This window comes from Erythrolamprus reginae, chromosome 3 (assembly GCF_031021105.1).
Source record: "Erythrolamprus reginae isolate rEryReg1 chromosome 3, rEryReg1.hap1, whole genome shotgun sequence".
NCBI classification, from domain to species: Eukaryota; Metazoa; Chordata; class Lepidosauria; order Squamata; family Dipsadidae; genus Erythrolamprus; species Erythrolamprus reginae.
The window spans coordinates 214,877,288-214,904,740 of record NC_091952.1 but is presented as its reverse complement, the minus strand read 5'-3'; the positions used below and the strand labels follow the sequence as shown (position 1 = coordinate 214,904,740).

General features: G+C 38.4%; 1 protein-coding gene across 3 annotated transcripts; it reads left to right on the top strand.

Annotated features, from left to right (window-relative positions):
* On the top strand, positions 1 to 25,761 carry ARMC1 (armadillo repeat containing 1). 3 transcript variants are annotated; one of them, XM_070747856.1, is made up of 7 exons: positions 1 to 292; positions 1,905 to 2,104; positions 8,060 to 8,151; positions 14,756 to 14,945; positions 21,740 to 21,856; positions 21,965 to 22,039; positions 23,489 to 25,761. In XM_070747856.1, exons 2-7 carry the CDS (start codon positions 1,931 to 1,933, stop codon positions 23,678 to 23,680), a joined length of 840 nt encoding a protein of 279 aa, XP_070603957.1. In that variant the 5' UTR covers positions 1 to 292; positions 1,905 to 1,930; the 3' UTR covers positions 23,681 to 25,761. The 3 variants fall into 3 exon arrangements, with proteins under 3 accessions (XP_070603957.1, XP_070603959.1, XP_070603958.1); XM_070747858.1 differs by having other exon boundaries at positions 51 to 185; XM_070747857.1 differs by having other exon boundaries at positions 51 to 292; positions 1,908 to 2,104.
* Positions 25,762 to 27,453: the final 1,692 nt, after the last annotated feature.

Sequence of the window (27,453 nt, the reverse complement as noted above, 5' to 3'; positions counted from 1 at the left end):
GAGGAGACGCCTTCGGTCGCAGCCAATCGCGTCTCGGGGATTGCAGCGGTGCCGGAGAGCGGCGACCGCCCGCCTGCCTTGCTGGGTGAATGCTGCCTTGGCGGGTCGGGCGACTCCAGTTCGGCTGCTGACCTTCGCCCGCCGCCCGGAAGTTCCAAGCGGGTTCTTTTGCCGGAGGTCTCCGGGTATGCGAAGGCGGCGGCAGCGGCATTAAGCCGAGACGTGATTTGGAGCGGTCCTTCCTCCGTGGGGCGGGAGGACCAAAGCGCCTCCCCTTCTGCGTCCAATGAAAGTGAGGGCGGTAATGGGGATCCTTGGACCTGGGAATGGGGCTGTGGGGAGGGTGGGGGGAAGGAAAGGGATGGGGAACTGAGGTGGGGGTGGATGGAAGGCGGACGGGAAAGAAGACAGGACAAAGATCATGAACGCTGCTACTTTTTCGATGCCTGGAGCTCTTTTTAGAGATCCATATTCTCCTCCTAGGTTAGAGGCAGATGTAGGCTCTCCTGCTTGGGCAGGAAAGTTGGACTAGATCAGGGGTAGGCAAAGTTGGCTCTTCTATGACTTATGGACTTCAACTCCCAGAATTCCTGAACCAATCATGGTAGCTCAGGAATTCTGGGAGTTGAAGTCCACATGTCATAGAAGAGCCAACTTTGCCTACCCCTGGACTAGATGACCTGTACTGCAAGGTCCCTTCCAACTATTTTATTTTATTTATTTATCAATCATGTATAGGATAGTAGTTTATATAAATATAACATAAAAAGTAATGATAAAAGAAGACAGTAGGACAGGGACGGTAGGCACAATGGTGCGCTTCTGCACCGCCCCCCCCCCCCCCCTACAGACCTTAGAAAAGAGGAGTGGTCAACTGTAGACAGTCTAAGGTTGAAGATTTGGGGGCTTGGGGAAGAAACTACAGAGTCAGGTAGTGAATTCCAGGCGTTCATCACTCTATTGTTGAAGTCGTATTTTCAGCAGTCTAGTTTGGAGCAGTTTAATTTTAGTTTGAATCTATTATGTGCTTGTGTGTTGTGGTTGAAGGTGAAGTAGTCATTAACAGGAAGGACATTTTGATATATGATTTTGTGAACTATGGTTAGATCAGTTCGGAGGCGACATAGTTGTAAATTGTCCAGCGCAATTATGCTACTGCACCTGGGCAGGTAGTGAAATCGTGCATGGATATGCAGGTGTGCCCATGCAGTAGCATAATTGCGCTGGACTCCGCTAACACTCAGAGCCATGAGGGCGAGCACACATCACTGTTCCACCTTAGCAACCCACCTCTGTGTATACTGCAAAGTAAAATTTATAGTGTTGGTCTTTCTGGGAATGTTGATCGCCATTGCATACGGAATTAACTGTGAAACTTATAAGAATCCTCTAAGAATTCCAATACACTGTATTTGTGCGAATGTAATATACATATCGTGTTTCTAGCTTTGTTATTTATTTAAAAAATGCTCCAAGCTGTGATTAAATTACGAAGCCTACTTTATTATGTATTACAAATAATATACTAAATACATAATAGGTAATTGAAGCCAGATTTAGTCTTTGAGAAAAAAAAATCAGTCCACAAATGGTTAGCATATTCAAAATTTACTTTCTGTGTTTATATATTAACAAATAAATGATATTAACAAATAAAAAACTAAAGTATTTATTTTCTACATATATTAATCTTGCTATGGTGCTTATGTAGCCCTATGGATTCCGATGCAGGTCTTCATAATTTTAAAATCTCAAAGCTTGTTTTTTCATTACTATCTAAACAGTACAGTCTTCATTGGTAAAAAAAAAATTATATCAAATTATTTTAAATCATAGCATGCATTTTTCTTCTAGCAGTTATAAAATTACTTCATATCAGTTATTGATAACAACTTCCTTTGTAGTAGAATCATATGTATGACAAGGAAAAATGAATACCTCAATGAATGTGGAGCCTGATGCACTCACCGTAGTAAACCAGCTGAGAGATCTGGCAGCTGATCCTTTGAATAGAAGAGCAATTGTCCAGGACCAGGGATGTCTACCAGGCCTTATATTATTTTTGGATCATCCCAACCCACCAGTTGTCCATTCAGCATTACTTGTAAGTATTATCGGATAGCATTAAGAGGTTTGGGTAGCTATGGAATCGAAAATGGAAGAACATAATTGCATATTTGCTATCATGCATTTTCATGATTACACTCAAATATTGTAAACTATACATGTGAAAAATTGTTTGAATTTGAGTTCTCTGGATGTGTTGAAACATGCATAGAGCAAGTTAAACCCTTTATGCCATTGAAACATAGAAAGATTGCTGAAATGAAAATGATGGGAAAAATTATACCACACTTAATATAGATTAGAGCTCATCTTCCTATATCAGTGGTTCTCAACCTGGGGGTCGGGATCCCCCTTTGGGGGTCGAATGACCGTTTCACAGGGGTCACCTAAGACCATGGGAAAAGACAAATTTCCCATGGTGTTAAGAATTAAATCTTCTATTCTGGTGCCTTGGAACATATTTTTACAATCCGACCAATCAGCTGTTTACAGTGGGGGTATCCCTCTGACCTTCCTGCCAATCAACTTCAAGCTCTGTTGGGAGAATTGGCACTAGACTTATGGTTGCGGGTCACCACAACATGAACTGTATTAAGGGGTCGCGGCATTAGAAAGGTTGAGAATCACTGACCTATAAGGTCATATCTGCTTAGAGTTAAGGAGTTATAGCAAGGAAGTTTTTTTTACAAGGCAATGTAACCAAGGCAATGTAACATTTGGAAAACTGTGTTTACTCAGCATTTTGCAACTAATGTTATTTAATTCATTATCCCGTGAACTTTAGTTGTTCTGTCTTGGCTTGGAAGTTTGTAGGACATCCATTTTATTCAAGGAAGTTTTGTGATATTTTTAGACTTGCGTGATGGATAGCTTTCACATTTTGCCAGAATAGAGGTACATTGCGGATTGTGGTAGATGTATATTGTGGATTGTGGTAGATATATATTGTGGATTGTGGTAGATGTATATTGTGGATTATGGTAGATGTATATTGTGGATTGTAGGATATTCCCTACAATCTCTTCATTTTATTATATGTTTCTAAGCTCAGAAATTCCGACCAGGTGCTGTCTACTACTATGTGCAGGGGTCTAGAAGTAGGTTTCATGTGCCTTAGGAAAATAAGAGACTTTGGCCCTTGAAAAATACAGATGAATGCTATAATAAAGCTTTCAAGCATAAAATCCAATGTGCTAAGGCCCATATTAGAAATTTAATTTCTGTATTACATATGGGCTATTTATTATTCACATCAGTGTGCATCTAGATTTTTTATTATATTTTAGTATTTATTTTTACTCTATAGCACCACTTTTTCTGCACTTTGTGTAATGTTGTTAATTCCAGAAAGAAACAGTATGCTGAATGTATATCTGAGGTGGGTTGCTCCTAGTTCAGCAAAATGGTAGGTGCAGCGACAGGAGGCCCCTCCCATCCACCCATACGTGGAAGCGTTTCAAGCATGTGCGCAAACCGGTAGTGATCGGATTTAGAACCTACTACTGATGTATATGTGTGTAAATTATTTTCACAAGAATTATAATATAATCCCTGAACAAGATGAGGGACCATATACTATTTTAAATACATAGATTTGTATTTAAAATATAACATACTTAATTCATGGCAAATGCAGCTACCAAATGGTGTGTGTTGGTACAGTTTGATCTCTTTGTTAGAAAGAGCTTGCTCCTGACAGCTCCAGCTTGTATATATATATTAGGTATTTCTTTGAACACAAATTTAAGTCCTGATTATCCTTGAAGGCAGAAGCAAATCAATGCAGTTTAATCGTGTTTTTTTGGATATACTGTTCCTAAAGGATTGAAGCCAACATAAAACTAGTTACAACAAATTAAACTGGCATTTTCAGAAGTTTCAATAACTTGTTCAAGCTTACTCCCTTTCTTGGGATATTGTTTCTAAATGTTTTATTGAGGTTTATTGTAAAATGTAATGAAAATAAAGCTTAAGCAAAAAGAGTTGGGGGGGAGAGGATTTTTTTGAAAAAAAAGAGAAGGAGTAAGGTATTGACCTCCAATCCCTATTAAACACAATAAAATATATAGTTGCGACTTTAACTTTTTACATTATAATTGCATATGATTCAATCTTTAAATTAAATTCTAAATTTCATTTTTCTATTTCAAGCATAAACAACCAGAAGCAGTATTCCAATAGAAACAAACCAAATAAAATCTCTTCATTTAAAACAGTTTAAATTGCCATCTTAACCAAATTCATTTCCCCCCCTCTGTTGTGGGATGTAATATATAGTTCTAGTTACACTTATTAATTTTTAGGAATAATCATTCTTTATATTAAGAAAAAATCACTATCCTCTTTCAAATTCTTTGCTTTCTTGGTATTTTCAAATTACAGTGATTGCTTTAAGAATCTAGGGAAAAACTTATAATTAGCATTGAGAAAAGAAGAGGCCTAAATCTATTCAGTGAACTAATCTTTTTTGTGTGCCTTCAAGTCATTGTTGATTCTTGGTGACTGCCTGGAGAAATCCCTGCAGTTTTCTTGGCAACATTTTGGAAATGGTTTGCCACTTTTTCTTTCTTAGGATTGGCCCAAAATCATTCAATTAACTTCATGCTTAAGGCAACACTAGAATTCATGATTTCCCAATTTCTAGCCCTATGCTTTTAAATTTGTATGCCGCCCCGAGTCTACGGAGAGGGGCGGCATACAAATTTAATAAATAAATAAATAAATTTAATAAATAAACTCCAAAGTGACCCTTAATAAGCTAATTACTTGTAGGTAAAATAAGTATAGTATTTACTATAGGTCCTCCTCTTTTGATTTGAGGCATATTTTTTTCCAGTTGTTATATGCACATTCATAACAACTGAAAATACTACTCCAGTAGCAAAAAAATTACAGATTTGCATTTATTGAAAGCAGGTTTCAAGGCTGGCTGGGGTATTGAGAATCTTGAAATGTATATGAATGTATGTGGTAATCCATGAATTATGACCAGAATTGGGACTGGGATCTCAGTGGTTGAGTGAAATGGTTGTTAAGTAAGACATCATATAATGACCATAAACCAGGCACTCAGCTGTAGTTGCTAAGTGATATCAAGGGTTGCTAAGCAGACAATGGTCTCAAATGAGGAGCACTCCTCCTTTTGTTGGAGGAGACCTTGGGAGGCCCAGTGCAGTTGTGTGTGAGTTTTCTGGGGTATTGTGGACAAGTTTCTCTGTTCCGGGGGTTGAAAATCCTCCCTGATGAAATCTAAGCAGGATTTTTAGTGCTTGAGCTAAGAGACACTGATCCAACAAAAGGAGGAGTGTTGTGCTGGATCTCCCAAGGCCTCCTCCTCTCTGGGGGCTCCCATGCTCCTCATCTTCCTCAACTCTCTCACTGAAAATCCTTGCTGGCAAAATTGAAGCTGGATTTTTAGAGCCCTGGGCGGAAAACTAGTAGACAAAATTAAAAGTAATGTTTTTGGTTTTAATGTATTTTGCATATACGTCAGTTGGTTTTGTAAGGAAAGTGATTGTAATTTGTATATTGATATGGTTGGGGAAATCAAGGCTGAAGTTAATCAAAAGGTTGGAAGGATCCTTTCCAGACAATCTTTTTTCTAATCTTTGTTGAAAGCCCACAACTTCAGGAAGCAGGCTGTCCCACTGCTAAATGGCTTTCAGTCAACAAAGCTTCCACCCATTGGATTTGTACATTGTTATTGTTGGTATGTCTCAGTATAGCTAGGCTATGAGACCTTTGACATACACTGAGCAGAGAATATTAACCGAGTGTGGATGTGTGGTAAAGCCAAAGAAAAAGACACAGACTTAGTTATGCTTAATAAGTACTGTTTACATATATACAAAATAGAAACAATCCATAACAAGCACTAAGCCATCCAATATAATAAGCACTAAGCAAATACACTCCCCTCTCAAGGCAAAGCAAAAGCGAATGAGCGTTAAAGCACCATCAAGGGAAGGAGTACTGGCGCCCTCTTATGGCAAACCAGCCCAAAATATTTAAAGTGATAGTAAAGAGACTACAATAGGTAGTTTACAATGGCAAACCCTAACAACCATGTACTTTGTACTAACAATCTCCCCCTTTGGGGTTGACATTTAAACACAGTCCCATTTAAGGTTTCAGGTTATACCCGGTACAATTATCAATATGTGGTTTAGCCCCCTGCGCCTTGGTGAAATTGTCAGCAAGATTATCAGAACTTTCATAGTACTCCAAGTGAATTAGGCCAACCCTAACAACCGTGTACCTTGTACTAACAGTTATTATTATTGTGAGCTGCCCCGAGTTCTCGGAGAGGGGTGGCATACAAATCTAGTAAATAATAATAATAATAATAATAATAATAATAATAATAATAATAATGAAGTTTCTCAAGGTGAAGCAAACTATGGACCAGTACAGAAAAACTGTAACTCAATGCTGTATGGACAGTTGGCAGAACAAAGCATTGCATGGCCAGTTCTTGGAGAAGATTGAAGGCAAAGTGGATTAAAAAAAGACCTGGTCAGGGCTTACAAATGGAACACTCAAAAAGGAGACAGAAGGACTAATATTGGCGGCACAAGCACAGGCCATTAGAACAAATGCTGTCAAAGCCAGAATTGAAAAATCAACAGACGATCCAAAGTGCAGACTCTGTAAAGAAACAGATGAAACAATCAATCACATACTTAGCTGCTGCAAAAAGATCACACAGACTGACTACAAGCATAGACATGATGCTGTGGCACAGATGATCCACTGGAACTTGTGCCGGAACTACCATTTCCCAGTGGCAAAGAACTGGTGGGATCATAAGCTCGAAAAAGTGGTGGAAAATGAGCGAGCAAAACTACTGTGGGACTTCCGACTGACCGAATTCTGAAGCATAACACACCAGACATCCTGATTGTGGAGAAAAAGAAAGTATGGATCATCGACATCGCAATCCCAGGAGACAGCAGAATTGAGGAGAAGCAGCTAGAGAAATTAGTGAAATACGAAGATCTAAAAATCGAGCTGCAACGACTGGCATAAGTCAGTGAAAGTGGTCCCAGTGGTACTTGGCACGCTGGGTGCAGTGCCAAAGGATCTCAGCGGACATTTCAAAACCCTTGGAATTGACAAAATCTCCATCTGTCAATTTCAAAAGGCCGCTTTACTGGGATCGGCAAACATAATTCGCCGCTACATCACGCAGTCCTAGGTGCTTGGGAAGCGCCCGACTGGTGATGAAATACGAAATCCAGCATAGTGATCTTGTTTGCTATGTTGTACTGACATAATAATAATAATAATAATAATAATAATAATAATAATAATAATAATAATAATAACAACAACTCTAGACTTCTGGAGAGTAATTCACAGATTCTGTCCTGTGACATTCATTCAGATATTTGGGGACTACTATCGCATTTCCCTTAGCTTTTCCCCCCTTTAGTCTAGACTCCCAAGAGGTATGCACTTTTAACCAATTTCATAGGATTTAGTCTCCAAGTCTCTCACTATCTTTGCTCTCTTCTCTGCGCTCTTTCTAATTCCTATTCATTTCACTCCTCATTGCATTTACCTAATTTGTGCTTCCAGAATTAATATGCAAATTAGAACCCAGTTATTTTTTAATATGCAGTTTCCCAAACACATAGACTGTATACTCTAACTGCATATGTATTAGGTGGAATGTCCAGGCGTTTATTAAAATTCCAAGTGTAGAAATAGCCAAATTTGAAAAAAATCTGAAATTGAACATGTCAAAATTGTCCATTACTAATTTCTTATTTTATAGAGGGAAAAACATTGTTTTGATATTTACCCAGCACATAACACATAACAGAAATGTGATGAATAAACAAACAGTATTTTAGTTTTGTGTGGTAAGCATCAAACAATGTATTTCCCAATCTTCTGAATTACCACAATGCATTGTTGAGAGGTGTAAAAGAAATGCCGAGAATGTCTTTTGTTGTGGTTGATTCTTTGACCCATTTGTTTCTAATAGGCTCTACGTTATTTGGCGGAATGTCGGGCCAATAGAGAAAAGATGAAAAGTGAACTGGGAATGATGCTGAGTTTACAGACTGTCGTACAAAAGTAAGTCTAGCATGCTTTCTGTGGTAAATGAACCTCATTGTCGTTTCTTTTAAAATGGCTTTCCAGGTCATATTGTGGAGGCAATATGCTGGCTCTGTTAAAAAGTGCTATTGCTAACATGTTGTAAGCCGCCCTGAGTCTAAGGAGAAGGATGGTCTAAAAAGAAATAGAAATAATAATAATATTATTATTATTATTATTATTATTATTATTATTATTATTATTTATTAGATTTGTATGCCACCCCTCTCCGAAGACTCGGGGCGGCTCACAACAATAATAAAACAATGTTACAGTGGAACAAATCTAATATTAAAAGAGAAAAAGACATATAAAACCCTATCATTTAAAACCAAACAACACATACATACCAAACATAAAGTATAAAAGCCTGGGGAAGGTGTCTCAGTTCCCCCATGCCTGGCGATATAGGTGGGTCTTGAGTAGTTTGCGAAAGACAAGGAGGGTGGGGGCAGTTCTAATCTCCAGGGGGAGTTGATTCCAGAGGGCCAGGGCCGCCACAGAGAAGGCTCTTCCCCTGGGGCACGCCAAACAACATTGTTTAGTCGACGGGTCCCGGAGAAGGCCAACTCTGTGGGACCTTATCGGTTGCTGGGATTTGTGCGGTAGCAGGCGGTTCCAGAGGTACTCTGGTCCAGTGCCATGTAGGGCTGTAAAGGTCATAACCAACACTTTGAATTGTGACCGGAAAGTGATCGGCAACCAGTGCAGGCCACGGAGTGTTGTAGAAACGTGGGCGAATCTGGGAAGCCCCATGATGGCTCTCGCGGCCGCATTCTGCACGATCTGAAATAAATAAATATACACATCAATAAAAGGTAATTTGTTTTTTCTGATTCCATATAATGTGATCAATGGATCTCTGCTTTACAGGTAGCAGTGATCTTATGACTGCAGGTACAGTGCCCTGGCTGGAAGTATGAGGACCTGTCATAAGTAGCATTCATTCAATGCCACTGTAGCTTTGAATAGACAACAAATGACTGGGGATAACCTATAAACTACCTATATGAAGATTCCAAGAGACAGAAATTTAGTATCCTAAGTACAGATTTCATCAGCTAATCTCAGCACTTCCAATCTTAAGGGAGTTTTAGATTGTAGTCCAAAGCATCTGAAGGACGTTGGTGTCCTAAATGTTGCTAAAAGCTACTAAAGTGCAGATTTTCTGCAGTTGTTTTAGCTTATTTTATGTTTTATGTTAATTAGATCAGTGATCCATGAGTAGCTGAAGGTGAACAGTTATAGCTTGTTTGATAATCCTGAGAATCTTTACAATGCCCCCCCCCCCACCCTTTGTATTATAATTTAGGGGGATTTTGATAGCTGGGAACTTTGAATGCAGATTGGCAAAGAAATGAAAGCTGAACTCTAAATTATTTAGCTAGAAGCACTTTTTATTCCATGGTAGTCTACTTTTGCCAGGATATGTTGAACTAAATCCAGCACAGATTTTTCAAATTTATTAGTTGCCTAAAATAATCAGCTAAATTAATATGTATTTAATTGCACAATAATCCCTTGCAGGCATGTATCTCCCTTATCCACACTTCTGTAAATCTAACCATTTCCATCAGTTTTTAATTTAATACAGCTTTAATTGCTTGTAGTTCCCATTAGAAAAGTTTAAACTGATTATCTTAAGTTGCCGGAAGCAAGGAGAGAATGATATCTTTCAATATGGTAATACAGTGATCCCCCGATTATCGCGAGGGTTCCGTTCCAAGACCCCTCGCAATAATCGATTTTTCGGGATGTAGTGGTGCGGAAGTAAAAACACCATCTGCGCATGCGCGCCCCTTTTTCCATGGCCGCACATGCGCAGATGGTGGAGTTTGCGTGTGGGCGGCGGGGAAGACCCAGGGAAGGTTCCTTCGGCCGCCCAACAGCTGATCTGCTCCGCAGCGCAGCAGCAGCGAGGAGCCGAAGATGGGGTTTCCCCGTTCCCCAAGATCGCTTGCCGCTTGCCCGTTCACCCGCCCACCCGCCTGCTCGCTTGCCCGTTCACCCGTCTGCCCGGCCGCTTCGCTTGCCCGTTCACCCGCCCGCCCGGCCGCTTCGCTTGCCCGTTCACCCGCCCGCCCGGCCGCTTCGCTTGCCCGTTCACCCGCCCGCCCGGCCGCTTCGCTTGCCCGTTCACCCGCCCGCCCGGCCGCTTCGCTTGCCCGTTCACCCGCCCGCCCGGCCGCTTCGCTTGCCCGTTCACCCGCCCGCCCGGCTGCTCGCTTGCCGCTCGAGAGCAAGAGGGGGAGAGATAGAGAAAGAGAGAGAAGGAAAGAAAGAGATGAGAGAGGGAGGAAGAGAGTGTGAGAGAGGAAGAAGCAAGAGAGAGAAAGAGAGAGAGAAAGAAAGATGAGAAAGGAAGGGAGTGACGTCATCGGGTGGAAAAATCGCGATATAGCGTTTCGCAAAGATCGAGATCGCGAAACTCGGGGGATCACTGTACTATGAATCTAGAATTTCTTAATGATAATTGAATAAAATCCTTTACTGTGGCTATTATTCAGTACAATAGAGGATAATGCACTACTAACAGATAGCAGGAGTCTTATTTTGAATCTGTAAATTTGATTTTGTATTTTCTTCATGATGGTCATATACAAATTTCTTATATGTTGATGAGATAAATGCAAATGTGACTCAACCCAGTTCTAAGCTGGATTTTTAAAATATAGTTTGTGGAACAATCAGTATTTGGGTTTACGTACAATGAATGGTAACCAATATCAGGAGAGGTAGCATATTCTTTGATTTTGACTTTCTGGAATTCTTTGAAATTGTGAACAATTTATACATTAATCATTAAGGTAGAAAAGCAATGAATGCACATTGTATAGTGCAATATGGAGTTTAGGAATACAGTGATCCCTGGTTTTTCGCAGGGGATGTGTTCCAAGACCACCCGTGAAAAATGAATTTCCGTGAAGTAGAGGAAGAATATTTTTTTATGTATTTAACGAGTATTTGGACCTTTAAAACCCACCCTTTGCATTAAACAGTCATTCTATAATGTTTCTCAGCTGGAACTACATGTGATATCCTACCAGTTTCTTTAATAGAGTACAGTACTGTAGAAGAATTTTATGAATTTTTAATGGATTTAAATTTTTTAATGTATTTATTGGATTTAAGCCCCCTTTGAAAAATCCGTGAAGTAGTGAATCCGTGAAAGATGAACCACGAAGTAGCGAGGGATTACTGTACATCGTTAGTTTAATTTTAATGTTACTAAAGAAATGGTAACAATGCCATCTGCTGTGCCTAATTGGAACATGCCTAAATAATTTTTTGAAGATATAGTTCAAGTTTTGTTTTGCAATTAAAACTAACATTGGGGAACAAAACAAATAATGCAGCCAGTGTTTAGTTGCTTAGCAACAAAATAACTTGATTGACAAAAGGGAATAATCAAAGAAGTTATGAACAATAATAAAACTCATAAAAATACTTATACTGTCCCAACTGAAATTTTCTAGGAACTGATATTTTCATAACTGTTTCACAAAGGTGCCATTCTAGAAATATGGAGAAGAATTAAAATTGATATTGCACCAAAGGAGCACTGTTCTTATTAAACTAAAATAGCCTCTAAATATTATAATCCCATTTTCAGCAACATTGGATTGCTATTTTCCCATTTTATGGGGTGTATGTGTGTGGGGTGTATGTGTGCTGAAATGTATTCATTACGTTACCTTTGTGATTTTGTGTTTATCAGAGTATCTCTGAAACTATATAACATATATTAGATGTTGGACAAAGAGTGCGTATATACCTACAGTAAATATACAGAGATACGTATTTCAAAGCTACCACCTATATTTATGCTAATATCCCTTATTAACGTTCGTCTTTTCCTTCCAAGAGCAATTTCTCACCTATCTTTAATATAATAACTTTGAATGGAGAGTTGGATTGTTTTATTCCAAAGCTAAGCACTACTTTTTCTAATTTTGTCATATAACATTACTCTGGATAGGAGCAACGTATAACATTTCTACTCTGTTCCAAGCAACTTTCATATCTTTTCCCCTTATGTTCAGTTCCCTAGACCAGTGGTAGGCAAAGTTGGCTCTTCTATGACTTGTGGACTTCAACTCCCAGAATTCCTGCGCCAATTATGCTAGTTCAGGAATTCTGGGAACTCAAGTCCACAAATCATAGAAGAGTCAACTTTACTTACTCCTGCCCTAGACTGTTAGGTCAGTCATGCTTGTAGATTTACCGTATTTTTCGGTGTTTAAGACGCGCTGGTTTATAAGAGGCACCTAGATTTTAGAGGAAAACAAGGAAAAAAGCATTCTGAACCAAATGGTGTAGTATTATATTGTTTAATAAAATTCCAGTGTAGCAGAATACTTTTTACAACCATGTATACTTTTAAAAACCATGTACACCTTTTACAAACTTCAAACTTGACAGCTTCAAGACTTGTGGACTTCAATTCCCAGAATTCTTCCACCAGTCATGCTAGCTCAGAAATGGAAGTTGAAGCCCACAAGCCTTAAACATGCCAGGTTTGAAGACCCTTGCACTCCTAACATATAACTTGGGGTCTTCCAACTTGCAGCTTTAAGACTTGTGGACTTCAACTCCCAGAATTCCTCCATCAGTCATGCCAGACTCTGCTCTCCTCCTGGTTCTCTGCCCACCATACCCACCCACCCCACGGTTCAGATTCACCCCCCCCCTTCTGCTCTAGCTGGACTTAGAGCTGGCATCCTCTACAACTGCATGACAGCTCCAGACTCTGAAGACATAGCAGCCGCGAGTGGAAAGCCAAGCCCAGTTGAGGAAAATCTGATGAAGGCTACGCACCTGGGATTGGCTGGAGTGTGAGTTAGGCTGGGGGCAGCTAGCTTTCCACCAGGTTTTTTTCTTTGAGAGAGAGAGAGAGAGAGAGAGAGAGAGAGAAAAGGGGGCGGGAATAACCAGCTTCTCTAGGGAGAGAGATGTGTATCTCTCAACAATTGCAATGTAATGCTATCTTTCTTTCTGTCTTTATATTGCAATTGATGGGAGATACACATTTCTTTCTTTAGAGAAGCTAGAGAAGCCTGCCCCCTTTTTTCTTTCTCTCTCATTAAAAGAAAAGAACCTGGTGGAAAGCTAATCCCCCCCATCTGAACTCACACCCCAGCCGATCCCAGGTGCGTAACCTTCCTCAGATCTTCCTTACATTGCAAGTAGAGCAATGGAAAAAAACCTGCAAAGACTTAGGGCTTGGAAAACATTCTTCTTTGCAGAGAGTAACAGAGAAAGAGCTGAAAGAAACTCACCCAGAGCAAGTTAGAATAATGAAAGAAACCCTGAAAAGCCTTAGGGCTTGAAAACTTTCTTCACAGAGAGTAACAATGAAAGAGCTTGGGTACATTAACAGCACCTGGTTAGGGCTGGAAAGAAATATCTGGAGCAAGTAAAGCAATGAAAAAAAACCCTACAAAGACAGGTTTTGGAATACCTTCTTGGCAGAGATTAACAATGAAAGAGCTTGCAAGCAATAAAAGCTGGGAATATCATTAGCACCTGTTTTTAGGGCTAGAAAGAAACATTTGGAGCAAATAGAGAATGAAAAAAAAATCAAAGGCAGGGTTTGGAATACATTCTTGGCAGAGATTAACAATGAAAGAGCTTGCAAGTGGTAAGAGCTGGGAACATCGTTAGCACCTGGTTACAGCTAGAAAGAAACTTACTCAGATCAAGTTAGAGTAATGAAACAAACCCTGCAAAGACTTAGGGCTTGGAAAACATTCTTCATAGAAAGAAACAACGAAAGAGCCTGCAATGTAAGAGCTGGGAAGATTGTTAGCAGCTAGTTTGGGCTGGGAAAAAAAAATCTACATTCAGTGTATAAGACGCACCCTAATTATTACCCTATTTTTGGGAGGAAAAAGGTGCGTCTTATACACAGAAAAATACGGTAGATTTGTTCCTTTCCACGTGTATATATAAATACATTTATGATTAAACCCTGTGTTAAATATTTTTCCCTAAACAGATATTATTTAAAGAGTCATATTTCTAATTCATTGTTGGGGCTCTGAATGGCTCAATTCTCTCATCTGATTGTCACCCATTCATTCAGTGTCTTATATTTCACTTTGTACTTCATTTGTTCAGAATATTACATATTCCTCCACTCCCACTTCATCTCTGGTTTTTCTATTACTATGGTACTATTCACTGGAGAATGTCAGGTGACCTCTATGAATCTATTGGGTTTTTTTCTGTACAGACATACAATAACTAGCTCAGTGTTTCTAAACCTCATCCACTAATATGTGTAGACTTCAGTTCCCAATAAATCATTTAACCCGATCTCCATAATAAATTGGATAATGATAAAATAAGACACAAAAATCTTTCTGGAAGAACTCTGTCAAGTATTTAGGAAAGGAATCTTTTTGTAAGAGATGATTGTTTTGTAGAACCAAGGACCAAGATTAAAAACAAACTTAAGATCTGTAGTGGTGCTTACCTTGTAGAAGTTAAAAACAAACAGCTGTATTTTCTGGGATGAAAGAAATTGGGTTAAGAAAAAACTATAACACATCTAAATAAATCTGATTTTGCTTGACCTTAGGACCACAACGCCTGGGGAAACAAAACTATTAGCTTCAGAAATCTATGATATTCTTCAGTCTTCCAGTATGTCTGACATGGACAATGTGAATGAGATGAATTCTCGACGTCGAAAAGCTCAGTTTTTTCTTGGAAGTACAAATAAACGTGCTAAAACAGTAGTTTTACACATAGATGGCCTTGATGATTCGGTAAGAAATTCATATACATTTTGGAATTTATAACTCGCACTGAAATATGAAAATGAGAACAATTGTTTTTTGTCAACATATTATATGTGTGTGAATTAGATGTAATGTGTAACTAAATGTAAATGTAATTAATCTGGGTTAAAGTCTAGGAATAACTTTACATTTCCCAAAAAACTAACCACAGAAGTGATTTGGGGCCTGGAAGTAAGTAATAGACTTGGATAAGAAATTGGGCATAGCCGCCCCGAGTCTGCAGAGAGGGGCGGCATACAAATCTAATTAATAATTAATAATAATAATAATAATAATAATAATAATAATAATATACAAATATAATGGAAATCTATAGGAAAATAGTGAAGTAGGCTGATCAGCCTGGCTACATTTCTTCCACAATGTTCTTTTCAGGTCCATGTTCTGATTTCCCTTCTCTCCTATACAAATAGATTCATATAAAACATATACCATATTTTTCGGAGTATAAGACACACCTCCCCCCACCCCAAAAGAGGATGGAAATGTCGGTGCATTTTATACATGGAATACAGTTGTTTTTGGCCTCCCAAAGCCCCAGCCATGTGTCCCATTTTTGAAAACAATTGGGCCATTTTTCACAAAAAATGGGGTGGGCAGAGGGCCTGAGAAGCCTGCAAAAAGTTCCTGGGAGCTTGGGGAAGGCAAAAATGGGGGCATTTTTGCCTTCCTTCAGCCCCCAAGAGCTCTCTGCGGGCTTCCCAGAGCCTCTGCTCAACCTATTTTTGTGAAAAAGCGAGCATCAAAGGGGCCCATTTTTGCAAAATATGGGGCACACAGAGGGTTTGTGAGTTTGGGGAGGACAAAAACTTTTTCCCTTACTTATTACCTCTTTGAAGTCTTGGTGCATTTTATACACTAGTGCGTCTTATAGTCCGAAAAAATATATTAAGTGTTTATATATTGCTCCCCATAACTTGGTTTATAAAACACAATCATAGAAAATTGAACTATAAATCATACAATCTAGGATTGCCTAGGCCAGTGATTTTCAAACTTTTTTGAGCCGCGGCACATTTTTTACATTTACAAAACCATGGGGAACATGAGGGTGGGGGGGGGGGGGAGCTAAAAAAAGTTTGGATGAAAAAATTCTCTCCCTCCCTTTCGCTCTCTTTCTCTTTCTCTCTCCCTCTTTCTCTCTCTCTTTTTTTCTCTCTCCATCCCTCTTTTTTTGTCTCTTCCTTCTTTCCTCTTTTTTGCTCTCTTTCTCTCTCCCTCCCTAGTTCCCTCTATGTCTTTCTCTCCCACCTTCCCTCCCTCTGTTTCTCTCTCTCTCTCTTGCTTTCTTTCTCTCGTTCTCTCTTTCTTTCTTTCTTTCTTTCTCTCTCTCTCTTGTTTTGTTTCTCTCGTTCTCTTTCTCTCATGCTTTCTTTCTCTCTCTTGCTTTCTTTCTCCTGCTTGCTCTTGCTTTCTTTCTCTCGTTCTCTTTCTCTCTTTCTTTCTCTCTCTCTCTTGCTTTCTTTCTCTTGCTTGCTTTCTCTCTTGTTTTATTTCTCTCTCTTGCTTTTTCTTTCTCTCTCTGAGCTTCGCGGCACACCTGACCATGTCTCGCGGCACACTAGTGTGCCACGGCACACTGGTTGAAAAACACTGGCCTAGGCACACACATTTCTTGGTTATTTTAACTTTGAAGACCATTTATATCAATTTACCTGGAATAAATAAAGCTGACTAACATATTATCCTTACCCCTCCTGGTTTTTTAAAAAATTAGTGGCATATTTGATAGCTTCCAGTTTTTGGCATTGAGCCCTATTTGACAAACAGTTTACTCATTTTGGGCAGTTCAGAGGTGTCACATCTTGAGCTCTTTCAGAACTCTGCCATCCGGATGTGGCGATTGTTTTATGAAAGAATACAGTATGGGAGACAGTAATATTTCATCAATACTACAACTGCTCTATGGGTTAACTGCAACCAAATAATGGGACAGTTATTTTTCTTGCTACTTTTTTATTTAAAATTCTCCTTAATTTTTTTAAAATTAGAAATTATTTCTGGTCTACACCAAAAAATGTGTAGGTTTTTTTAAAAAAACGACTTTGCAGTCGTTTTACATTGTATATTTCTTTGACTGTTGGACAGCAGATATTAAAAGAGATCTCAGTGGGGTTGTTATAGAACGTCAAATAGGTTCTGTAAATTTATCCTCCATTCCCCTGTAGAAAACATCCAAGGGCCATGTCTGGTTTTTTATGGCTGCCCAGAAAAAATATAAAACTGTTTGAACAGGTTATCCACAGCGCCCCTTAGGTTTTAATTTCAGTCCTACACCATTGTAAATTATTGAATCTGATCTTAATTTAATTTATTCAATTTCTATGCCGCCCAATCCTGTAGGACTCGGGGTGGCTAACAACAATAAAAACAATACAATGATACAATAATAAAATAGAAGTTAAACAACAACAATAAATAAAACACCAAGACCCTAATAAACCCAATTATAACACACACACCCAACCCCCCAACCCCCAATCGAACAAACATCTATACCAACAAACATGTGTATGCTTGCTTTTAATAATAGGGTTTTTAGAGTTTTTTAAATTATTAGATTTGCTCTTACATTGTCTTTGTTATTGTTGTGAGCCGCCCCGAGTCTACGGGGAGGGGCGGCATACAAATCTAATAAATAATAATAATAATAATTCGGGCATGTCTGGTGTTAAAATTCACGGCCCCCCAGGCCTGTCGACAAAGCCAGGTTTCAAGAGCTTTTTGAAAAGCCAGTAAAGTGGGAGTAGTGAGAATATTAGGGTTGGGGGGAGCTGGTTCCATAGAGCCAAGGCGGCAACAGAAAAGGCCCTCCCCCCGCGGTCCCACCAACTTCATTGTTTAGTCAATGGGACCTGGAGGAGGCTGATTCTGTGCGATCCAATAGGTCTCCGGGAGGTATGTGGCCCGTAAATCTTTTGCTGCATTGCCTTACATCAGCGGTCCCCAAACTACGGCCCGCGGGCTGCATGCGGCCCACTGATGCCATTTATCCGGCCCACGGGTGAGTGACAGGAGCACAGGTACATACTTTTCTTTTAATTAAATTCTCTCCTTAATGTTCCTTCAAAAAGTACAACACCAATTATATTTCTAACTTATTAATCATTATGCCAAAGTGCTTCCTCCTTTCTTTATACATTTTTCTATAAACCAAGAAAACCTTGTACTGTACAGACAATCAGATGTTAACAAAATAAAATTAAAAACAAAACATAAACATATATGAATTTCAGATTTCTTCCCCCCCTCTAAATAGTATGTTCCCATTTTGTTTTTTACTTTAAAATAAGATGTGTGCAGTGTGCATAGGGATTTGTTCATAGTTTTTTTTAAATAGTCTGGCCCTACAACAGTTCGAGGGACAATGAACTGGCCCCCTGTGTAAAAAGTTTGGGGACCCCTGCCTTACATTTTGGTCAAGTTAGCCTGTAAGAGAAGCAGATTTACCAGAGATGCATCCTCACTAATAAAACCGGTAGGGTGATAATCTGAGGAATAATCAGCACGAACAATATGAGAAGCATGAATGAGATGAAATCTGATTTGAATTGATCCAAATGGATGAAAGAGGTTGATTTCAATTACAAATACTCCCCAAAAAGCTTTCTGCGGAAGCATTCAATTTGTTTTAATGGATTTAACGGCATCTCAGGTATTTAATGATTCAGCTTTCTGAGGGGATTCAGTGTTTTGACTGAATCTGCAAATCAACTATTTGTTCAGACCCGGTATGGACTCAGGTCTATAACATTTCTCTTTTGGCTTTCTTTCTCCTTCTTTCATTAAAACAGATCTAATTAGTTCCCCTAAATTTGTCCCTGTAATGGTAATTAACTTGGCTGTTTATGTGTTTGCCTATTGGTGTGTTTTAAACATTTCTAACAGCCAAGAAAATACTGTGGAGTCCTTTGTGCTCTCTGAACTTGATTATTTGCTTGCAGACATTTCATTACTCAACTAGTAAAGCCCAAACTCTCACTGATGTAGTTACTTTAGTTGGATAATGAAATATCCTTAAGTTCATCTCATTTCCAGAGATAATGTCATAGTTGTTTTAACCTTGATAAAATACATCAACTTTATAGTCCTTTTAACAAAGTTGATCTTTAATCCCTTCAAATAATGTTCTACAATTTGATTTCTTTTTATTATTTTGTTCGTCTCTTCTCACACAATTCTTGGAAGTTTTAACAAAACACTTTTACAAATCCAATGTAGGAAAATATCCAGGAACCAGATTTTTGGAGGCAATATGCTGACTTTATAAGGCTTAGAGCGGCTGTAGAGCACTATAAAGTGGTATATATATCTTAAGTGCTATTGCTATATTTACCTATTATTTTTGTAGGCTACCATTTTAAAATCTACTTTAAAATTAGTCTGAATCTTAACAGGAAAACCCTGTTTCTCTTCCATAACATTTATTGAACACATGGAGGCAGATACTTTTAAAATTAACTTCTGGGTTCATTGTTCAAAAATATCCTTCAGTATGCTCAATGTTAAAATATTTTATTTCATTCTGTATTAGTAAGTCAAATGTATACGTTACTCTTTTAAAATTATTATCTATAGTTCTTCTTGTGCCCTCTAGTGTCCAATCTTCAAAGTCTCATTCTATCTTTTTTAAAAAAAAATAAGAACAAAACAATTTTTTGGAAAGATTTTTATAATAATTGTAAAATCTTACTTCAAATTCATCTGTTCCATCAGTCTGTTTGTAACTTTCCAAAATTAAAGTTCTACTAACACTTTTGCTGTTTATTCTACACACTTGTACACATAGCCCCACTTAAATGTCTAATTAAGTATCTAATTAAAACTTTTTCCACTAAATATTGAAGAAAACTCATTCGTTGTTTTCAGCATTGTCAAGCCAAAGAGTTAACAACTTCTGAAAGTGATTAGAAAAGGAAATATGTGAAACCAGTATCCTTTTGAAGGTACCAACCGTGGTTGGAGCAACATGGCTATCTTCCATATCTGTTAAACTGCCAGAGAAGAGCAACTATCTGGACCAGGGGTCCCCAAACTTGGCAACTTTAAGACTTGTGGACTTCAACTGCCAGCTGGCTGGAGAATTCTGGGAGTGGAAGTCCACAGGTCTTAAAGTTGCCAGGTTTGAAGACCTCTGGTCTAGAGCATTTGCGGGTGATCGGAAAGAGCTGGTTTATTTGCTGGCTTTTCCTTCCACTGTAGCCATCATTTCTGCTTTTAGCAGAGCCGTCTTCAATTTGCCATTTCTTCCCCAGAAGTCCCTAAAAGCATTAAAGCATGCTGGGCAATTCAGAGTTGATGAAACTAGTGTAGGTTACTGTTGTGGTGTTACACAGAAGAAGCCCTGCCATTTGCTTAAAGCATAAGATGAGCTTGCGATTTTATAAGCAGGACATTGTCAGTTGACATCAGAAATGAGTTGTGTAGTGCAGTGATGTTCATGAGCTGCCACAGATAAGGAACCTGAAGGATGTAACAGCTGCTTTGATGCATTCAGTCAGTATGGATACAAGATGTCTGATAAATAGCAACTTACAACTAACTGCTTATCAGCGAGGATTTCAGTCAGTCAGAACTAAATTACAAGCGACTGTTTAGCTGATCATAACAAAGAAAAGCTGCTTTGCTTTTCAGCACTTTCCATCATTATTCACAGTTGATTTCTTCCTAGTTTGCCTCCAAAATGTAAGCAGAAATGTTGCCTTTTTATTTCCTTACAGCCAAATGCAAACAATCATTTCTTTTTGTTTAAAAATGTTCTATTGGTATAGCATCACATGGACCTAGGTGTTAAAGGTGAAAGTAAAGGTTCTCCTTGCACATATCTGCTAGATCTTCCCGACTCTAGGGGGTGGTGCTCCTCTCTGTTTCAAAGCCAAAGAGCCAGAGCTGTCCGAAAACGTCTCCATGGCCATGTGGCCAGCATGACTAAATGCCAAAGGCACACAGAACGCTGTTACCTTCCTACCAAAGGTGGTTCCTATTATTCTGTTTGCATTTTTACATGCTTTCGAACTGCTAGGTTAGCAGAAGCTGGGACAAGTAACGGGAGCTCACTCCATTACACGGTGCTAGGGATTCAAACCGCAGAACTGACGACCTTTCTGATTGACAAGCTCACGTCTTAGCCACTGAGCCACCGCGTCTCTACTGCATCTCTATCTATTTATTTATTTATTTATTTATTTATTTATTTATTTATTTATTTATTTATTTATTTATTTATTTATTTATTTATTTAGATTTGTATGCCGCCCCTCTCCGCAGACTCGGGGCGGCTCACAACAAAGTGAAAAACAATTTATAACAAATCTAAATTTCTACTAAAAACATTTTAAAAACCCCATATTTCTAAACACACATACATACACACATACCATTCATAAATTGTATATGCCCGGGGGAGATGTCTCAGTTCCCCCATGCCTGACGACACAGGTGGGTCTTAAGGAGCTTACGAAAGGCAAGGAGAGTAGGGGCAGTTCTAATCTCCGGGGGGAGTTGGTTCCAGAGGGTCGGGGCCGCCACAGAGAAGGCTCTTCCCCCGGGGCCCGCCAACCGACATTGTTTAGTTGACGGGACCCGGAGAAGGCCCACTCTGTGGGACCTAATCGGTCGCTGGGATTCGTGCGGCAGCAGGCGGTCTCGGATATATTTTGGTCCAGTGCCATGAAGGGCTTTAAAGGTCATAATCTCTATGTGTTAACATCATGCTGGTTTGCTTAGCATTAACTCGTTAACTGCATCTCTTTAATTTCCAGTCACGGAGAAACCTGTGCGAAGAAGCCTTACTTAAAATTAAAGGGGTCATCAGCTTTACGTTTCAAATGGCAATTCAAAGATGTGTTGTCAGAATCAGATCAGATTTAAAAGCAGAGGTAAGCATTCCCAATGGTTTGCTCTCTTTATTTTCAGTTTCAAGTAGAATGGGTTTTTTTTAGAAAAATATTGCTCTTCTTATTGTTTCTTTTTCCATTTTTGTTCAGGCATTGGGCACAGCAATAGCATCAACCAAAGTTATGACAGCCCAGCAAGTTGTAAAAAGTGAAAGTGGAGAAGAGGTGAGAGAACTGGCCACCCAATAAAAGTATATTGTTAAAAGTGTTGGCGCTAAGACACAGGTGTCAACAGAGGTAGGCTGCTAAGATGGATCGGTGACGTGTGCTCGGCCAGGTGCAGTAGCAGAATTGCGCTGGACTCTGCTAGCACTCAGAGCCATGGGGGCGAGTACACCTCACCGTTCCATCTTAGCAGCCCACCTCTGGGTGTCAAACTTGGGACCCATGGACAGGATGCGTCAGGGGTCCACCCATGTTTTAGCAAAGGGGGGAAAAGTTGCGATATGTTGCATGACGACAAAGTGACGGTGCCGATTTGGCCTCCCTGCACTAAGATAGCAGCAGCAACAATAATTGTAATCTTTTCATCTAATATAATAATATCCATCACATATACTGTACATGAAATTCTAGGCAGATATATTTTCCAATCTGCTTTGAGCACCAATATCTGCATAATAGTGCAACAGTCTGTGTGGATAAGAAAAGCCATCTATATTTGGATAGCCTTGTAGAACCCATGAGCAGGAAGAAAAATATACAGTATATGCATGTTTTAGCTTTTTTTAAAAAAAATACATTTTTATCCTTTCTGCTAATAAATGTTTATTTATTTATTAATTGGACTTATATGCCGCCCCTCTCCATGGACTCGGGGCGGCTTACAATATTTTAATAGAAAATACAATAGATAAAACATTCTAGGCCAATTAATAGGGTAATAACTTTAAAAATTTTCTTAAAACTAAACATTTTAAATCAAAAAGTCACACACCTACTCTCAGTTAAATTATCTCAAAGCGATTGCAGAAATAAATGCAGCGTACCCTGCTTCCCCCAAAATAAGACGTACCCCGAAAGTAAGGCATGTCAGAGGTTTTGCAGAATTTGCTAATATAAGGCACCCCCCGAAAATAAGGCGTAGACAAGTTTACATACGGTACGGTGGAAAAACATACGGTACCATTCAAAGCTGTTCATAGCAGTACCGTAATAATGTGGCGTCCCCTGCTGGCCCCTTCCATTGCTTTGTACCGTCCAGTCTGCTGCTGTCTCACCGCCATTACAGTCTCCAGTACAGTGGGTAGACTGTAGTGCCTCTGGTGGCCAGAAGCTGCAATAGCGGGAGTATACTGTTGTACCATATAAGTGCCGTCATTTGTGTTTGTGGGTGCCATACTGACAAGTACCGTACCGTAATCAGTGTACTGTACGGTACACTTTCTTTGGGGTGTCAGCTTTTCGGCCTGTGAATTTGTCTTATTTGAGAAATATAAGACACCCTCCGAAAATAAGACGTAGCACAACTTTTGGAGCAAAAATTAATATAAGACAATGTCTTATTTTCGGGAAAACACGGTAGACGAAAAGCAAAAGCAAATGTTGTAAAATAACGTGTGATGTTCCATGGTGCATGTTAACACTGTGCTTCATTTTTTTTTTTTTTGGCAGATGTTGGTTCCTTTCCAAGATGCTCCAGTAGAAGTGGAACAAAATACTGACCTCCCTGAATACTTGCCAGAAGATGAAAGTCCTTCAAAGGAGCAAGACAAAGCCGTGTCCCGTGTTGGGTCACACCCAGAAGGGGCAGCCAGTTGGCTGAGCACAGCTGCAAATTTTCTTTCCAGATCCTTCTATTGGTGACTTTGATTCAAGGCTAACGGACTGTGCCAACCAACAGGGGGTAGTTTTTCCATTATTTTGGCGAACTGCCGAGTGCAATTTGCAATAAGTTATCGTAACAGATTTTTTAGACTACACGAAATATATACAATGTTTTACATTTTATTGGACATTTGGCCTTTTTTGAGCAGTCAGAAGATGGAAGCCTCAAATCAACATTTGTTCATTCCCTCCCATTCCCCCCTTTTATGTTTTATCGCCTCACTTTTTAATGTGCGTCCATGATAAACCAAACATTTCTGAATTTATGAAGCTTTAAGTTAACATTCATAATAAATACATGCAGAGCCCACTTAACAAATGTCAGGACATAATGTGCAAAGAAATAGTTAGCTCTGATTTTACAAAATGAAATGCCTTCTTTTCTTTTTAGCCTTATTTCAGATTATATATTTCAATTAGATGGCTCTAGAACAGTGTTTCCCAACCTTGGCAATTTGAAGATATTTGGACTTCAACTCCCAGAATTCCCCAGCCAGCATTCGAAATATCTTCAAGTTGCCAAGGTTGGGAAACTGCTCTGGAAGGAAAAAAGACATTTGTTCACCTTTTTTCCCCAGAGCCAGAGTATCATGTTTTATTTGTAGGAATGTAAGAAGAAAACTTGAACTTTAAACTTGGGGATTTTTTTTTAAAAAAATTGTCAGCCCATAACCACTTTCAATAAGAACGTTTAAGAAGTTAAGACAGAAATGCATGTGTATTTATACACATTATAAATAATCCGCTGTAAAAATGCTTCTGATGAAGGCTGTGACTTTATGACAAGAAACTATTGATTGGAATGTAGGTTATTGCTTTTCACAGACTTCAATTTGTTCCATGTTTACTTTGTAGTAAGAAGTGTGGTGATTGAATTGAAAACAAACTTTGAGGGAGAGCTAAAAGTATAAGATTATGGAGCAGGAATAAGAAAAGGATGCTGAATGTGCCATTGTGCCCCTACATTTTAAATATTTTGGCTTGATGGAAACCATATATTATTCCTATTGCCTTTTAAAGAAAATTTGTCCTGTGTCAATAGGGCTGATATTTGGCACTGTATGACAGTTTATGTCATGTGAGAGCCAGGAGCAGGGCAAACCTAGTGCCTGATAGCCATGGTTGAGGGGCATCTTTGAAAATATGAAGAGTCCCTAAAAGTGCATTGTAGCTAGTCTGTTAAAACCCCATATTCTGAGAGCATCAACTTGTATCATAGCTCATTAAAGAAGTTCTAAAGTGCTTGGATCTTGTCTTTTAGTTCCCAATAATGATAAAACAGGTGTTGTTTCGGTAGGCAAGATGTTGAGAATAGCAATTAGATTATTGAAATTTTGGCTGAGATTTTTCTCAGTTTGTTTAGAACAACTGCTACTTTGCACCACAGGAACATAGCTGAGAAATTGCAGTGCTGTTCAAAATTAAGTCCCTTGCAAGTCATTTTGCGCTACAGTTGTTAAAGATACTTTACTTTTTGAGGCAAAGCTTTATTCTTTGGAAGACTGTATGTTTGTCTTGCACAATCGCAGCAATTAAGTAGCATCATGAAATTTTCATATAAATGAAAATAATGTGCAAGAGAGGAGGAATATTCCAAAAATAATTTAAAACTCACCTGAGTGCAGTGTCCTTTTAAGACAAAGAACTTACTTTCAGATTAGATTATTTTCTGTTTTGTCATATCTTTATTTGGTTAAAGTTTACACACACAGAATACAAGCTTTCTAAGGCGTGTATTATAATCAATATGTATTACAAAGCATATTGCTGTCTAGAATGTTACAATACCAAATGTGTTTGCAAAGATCTCTGCTGTGTAACCATGGATGCAATGTTTACTTTTTATTTTAACATCTTTTCTCTACATTTTGCATTGCCGCACACCTTCTTTATTACATGACACATCTCTTTGGATATTAGTGATTCTATACTAGTAAATATTAAAATGTGTATTTGGTTTGTAGGTATGCTTTTTTTTGGTCAGTATTGCAGCTGTCCCAGTTAATGTATCTGTAAAACAGATTTTGAAAAACTGTAAAATAAAAATGTAATATAATGAACTAGCATCCTTCTACTTTTATAAGTATTTTTCTAGCATTTTTGGAACACGAAGTTCAGAATTCATAAGATGATGGTTTGTTTGCATCGGCAGAAAAGCATTTTTTGTAAGTACAGTTGCATTGTGAATGTACACTGGATGCTCACAAAAATAAAAAGAGATTTTTTTTCCAGGGAATTTTCAGCACAAATAAAACTTATGCTGTTTGTTAGCAGAAACTTAGAAATGGATTGCTTCAACCTCAAAGTGGTTGAATTCTGTCCTTGCTATAAGTACCTTGATGTAAGAATAGCTGTTCTGATTTAATGGCAAAAAAATATGACATTGAAACTGACTATTCCAAATATTGTACCAAGATTGATTTATTTTATTATTTCAAAGCTGGGAGAGCGGAACAAGGCATTTTGGTGAGACAATATTGTAATCTTGAAATGTTTTGGACTTATCTATTAAATCTTACACAACAATGGGATGTTTCATATGCTGTCCAGCAGCAGAAGAAGAAAGAACTGCTTCACACTTATCTAATTATCTAATAATTTACAAGGTAAGAATATAGGAAAATAGCCCATAAAATGCAAAGATTAATTTAACTTCTAGATATAGATATGATCGCAGTGTCCTTCAAACAGTGCATGTTAAATGAAACGTTATGTAAAAAATATCACTAAAACCTGATATTGGCAGAGAGTTGTATATTTTATATATTGCTGAGCCAACTGAAACATGTTGCTGCCTATATTATGGAGCCATTATATTAATTTCCCAGGTGAACTGAACTGCTAAAGCAAAATATGGTTCTTTGTAAGAAATATTTTCTCATCAGGTCAACACAGGCCAAATAGTCATGCAAACAATACAATTCTATGAATTTTTGTTCAAATGAAAATGCTACCAAACTTATAGTAAAATATTGTAATGGTGAAATGTGTTAAGAAAATTCTGGAACTTACATTAATTTTTCTTTCCTTTTGGTTTCTATTTTTAGTAAATAGAACATTTAATTTTTGTGACCCTTCATTGTTCTGTAGAAATAATGTCTCCTGGATATTTAAGAATGAAAATTACTGAGCATGTATAGAAGTTCTCCAAAATGTGTTATAAATTGCTCTCAAATGCCTGTTTCTGCTCTCAGATTGGCCATATCTTCATATCTTGCCAGAAGATCTTTAGATTGTGTAAGAACACATTATGATTGATTAGTAGAGAGTGTTCCCACTGCTGTTGTGCAAAGAGATTCATTTTTCAGGTTGTTTATTTTCATTTTTTAGTGTCCTCTTTCCAATGCACATGAGAATGAGTTCTCTTGTTCAATTCATGGTCTTAACTGAATATCTATTTTCCCTTTCTTGAAGTTTATGGGAAACAAATAACCTTATGGGAGTTCTCCCACATTTTGGTCTACGGAATAGTTGAAAAGATAGATATGGGTTGCTATTTATCACATGAACAGCAATAAAATCCAACTGTTTTAGTCCAACAAACCCAAATGTATAGCAAAATACATAAAGTAATATAAAATGGCTATGTTTGGTTTCATTTCATTACTAGGATGACTTAATGAATGGATGTATTTTTACTTTACTTACATTGGATATTTTTCCTTCAGTAGTATTTGAAGCCAAAACTGCAATTAATCATTAGTTAGTAGCAGTTAGCAATTGGTGTGTGAAATCATGTTGACATGACTTGT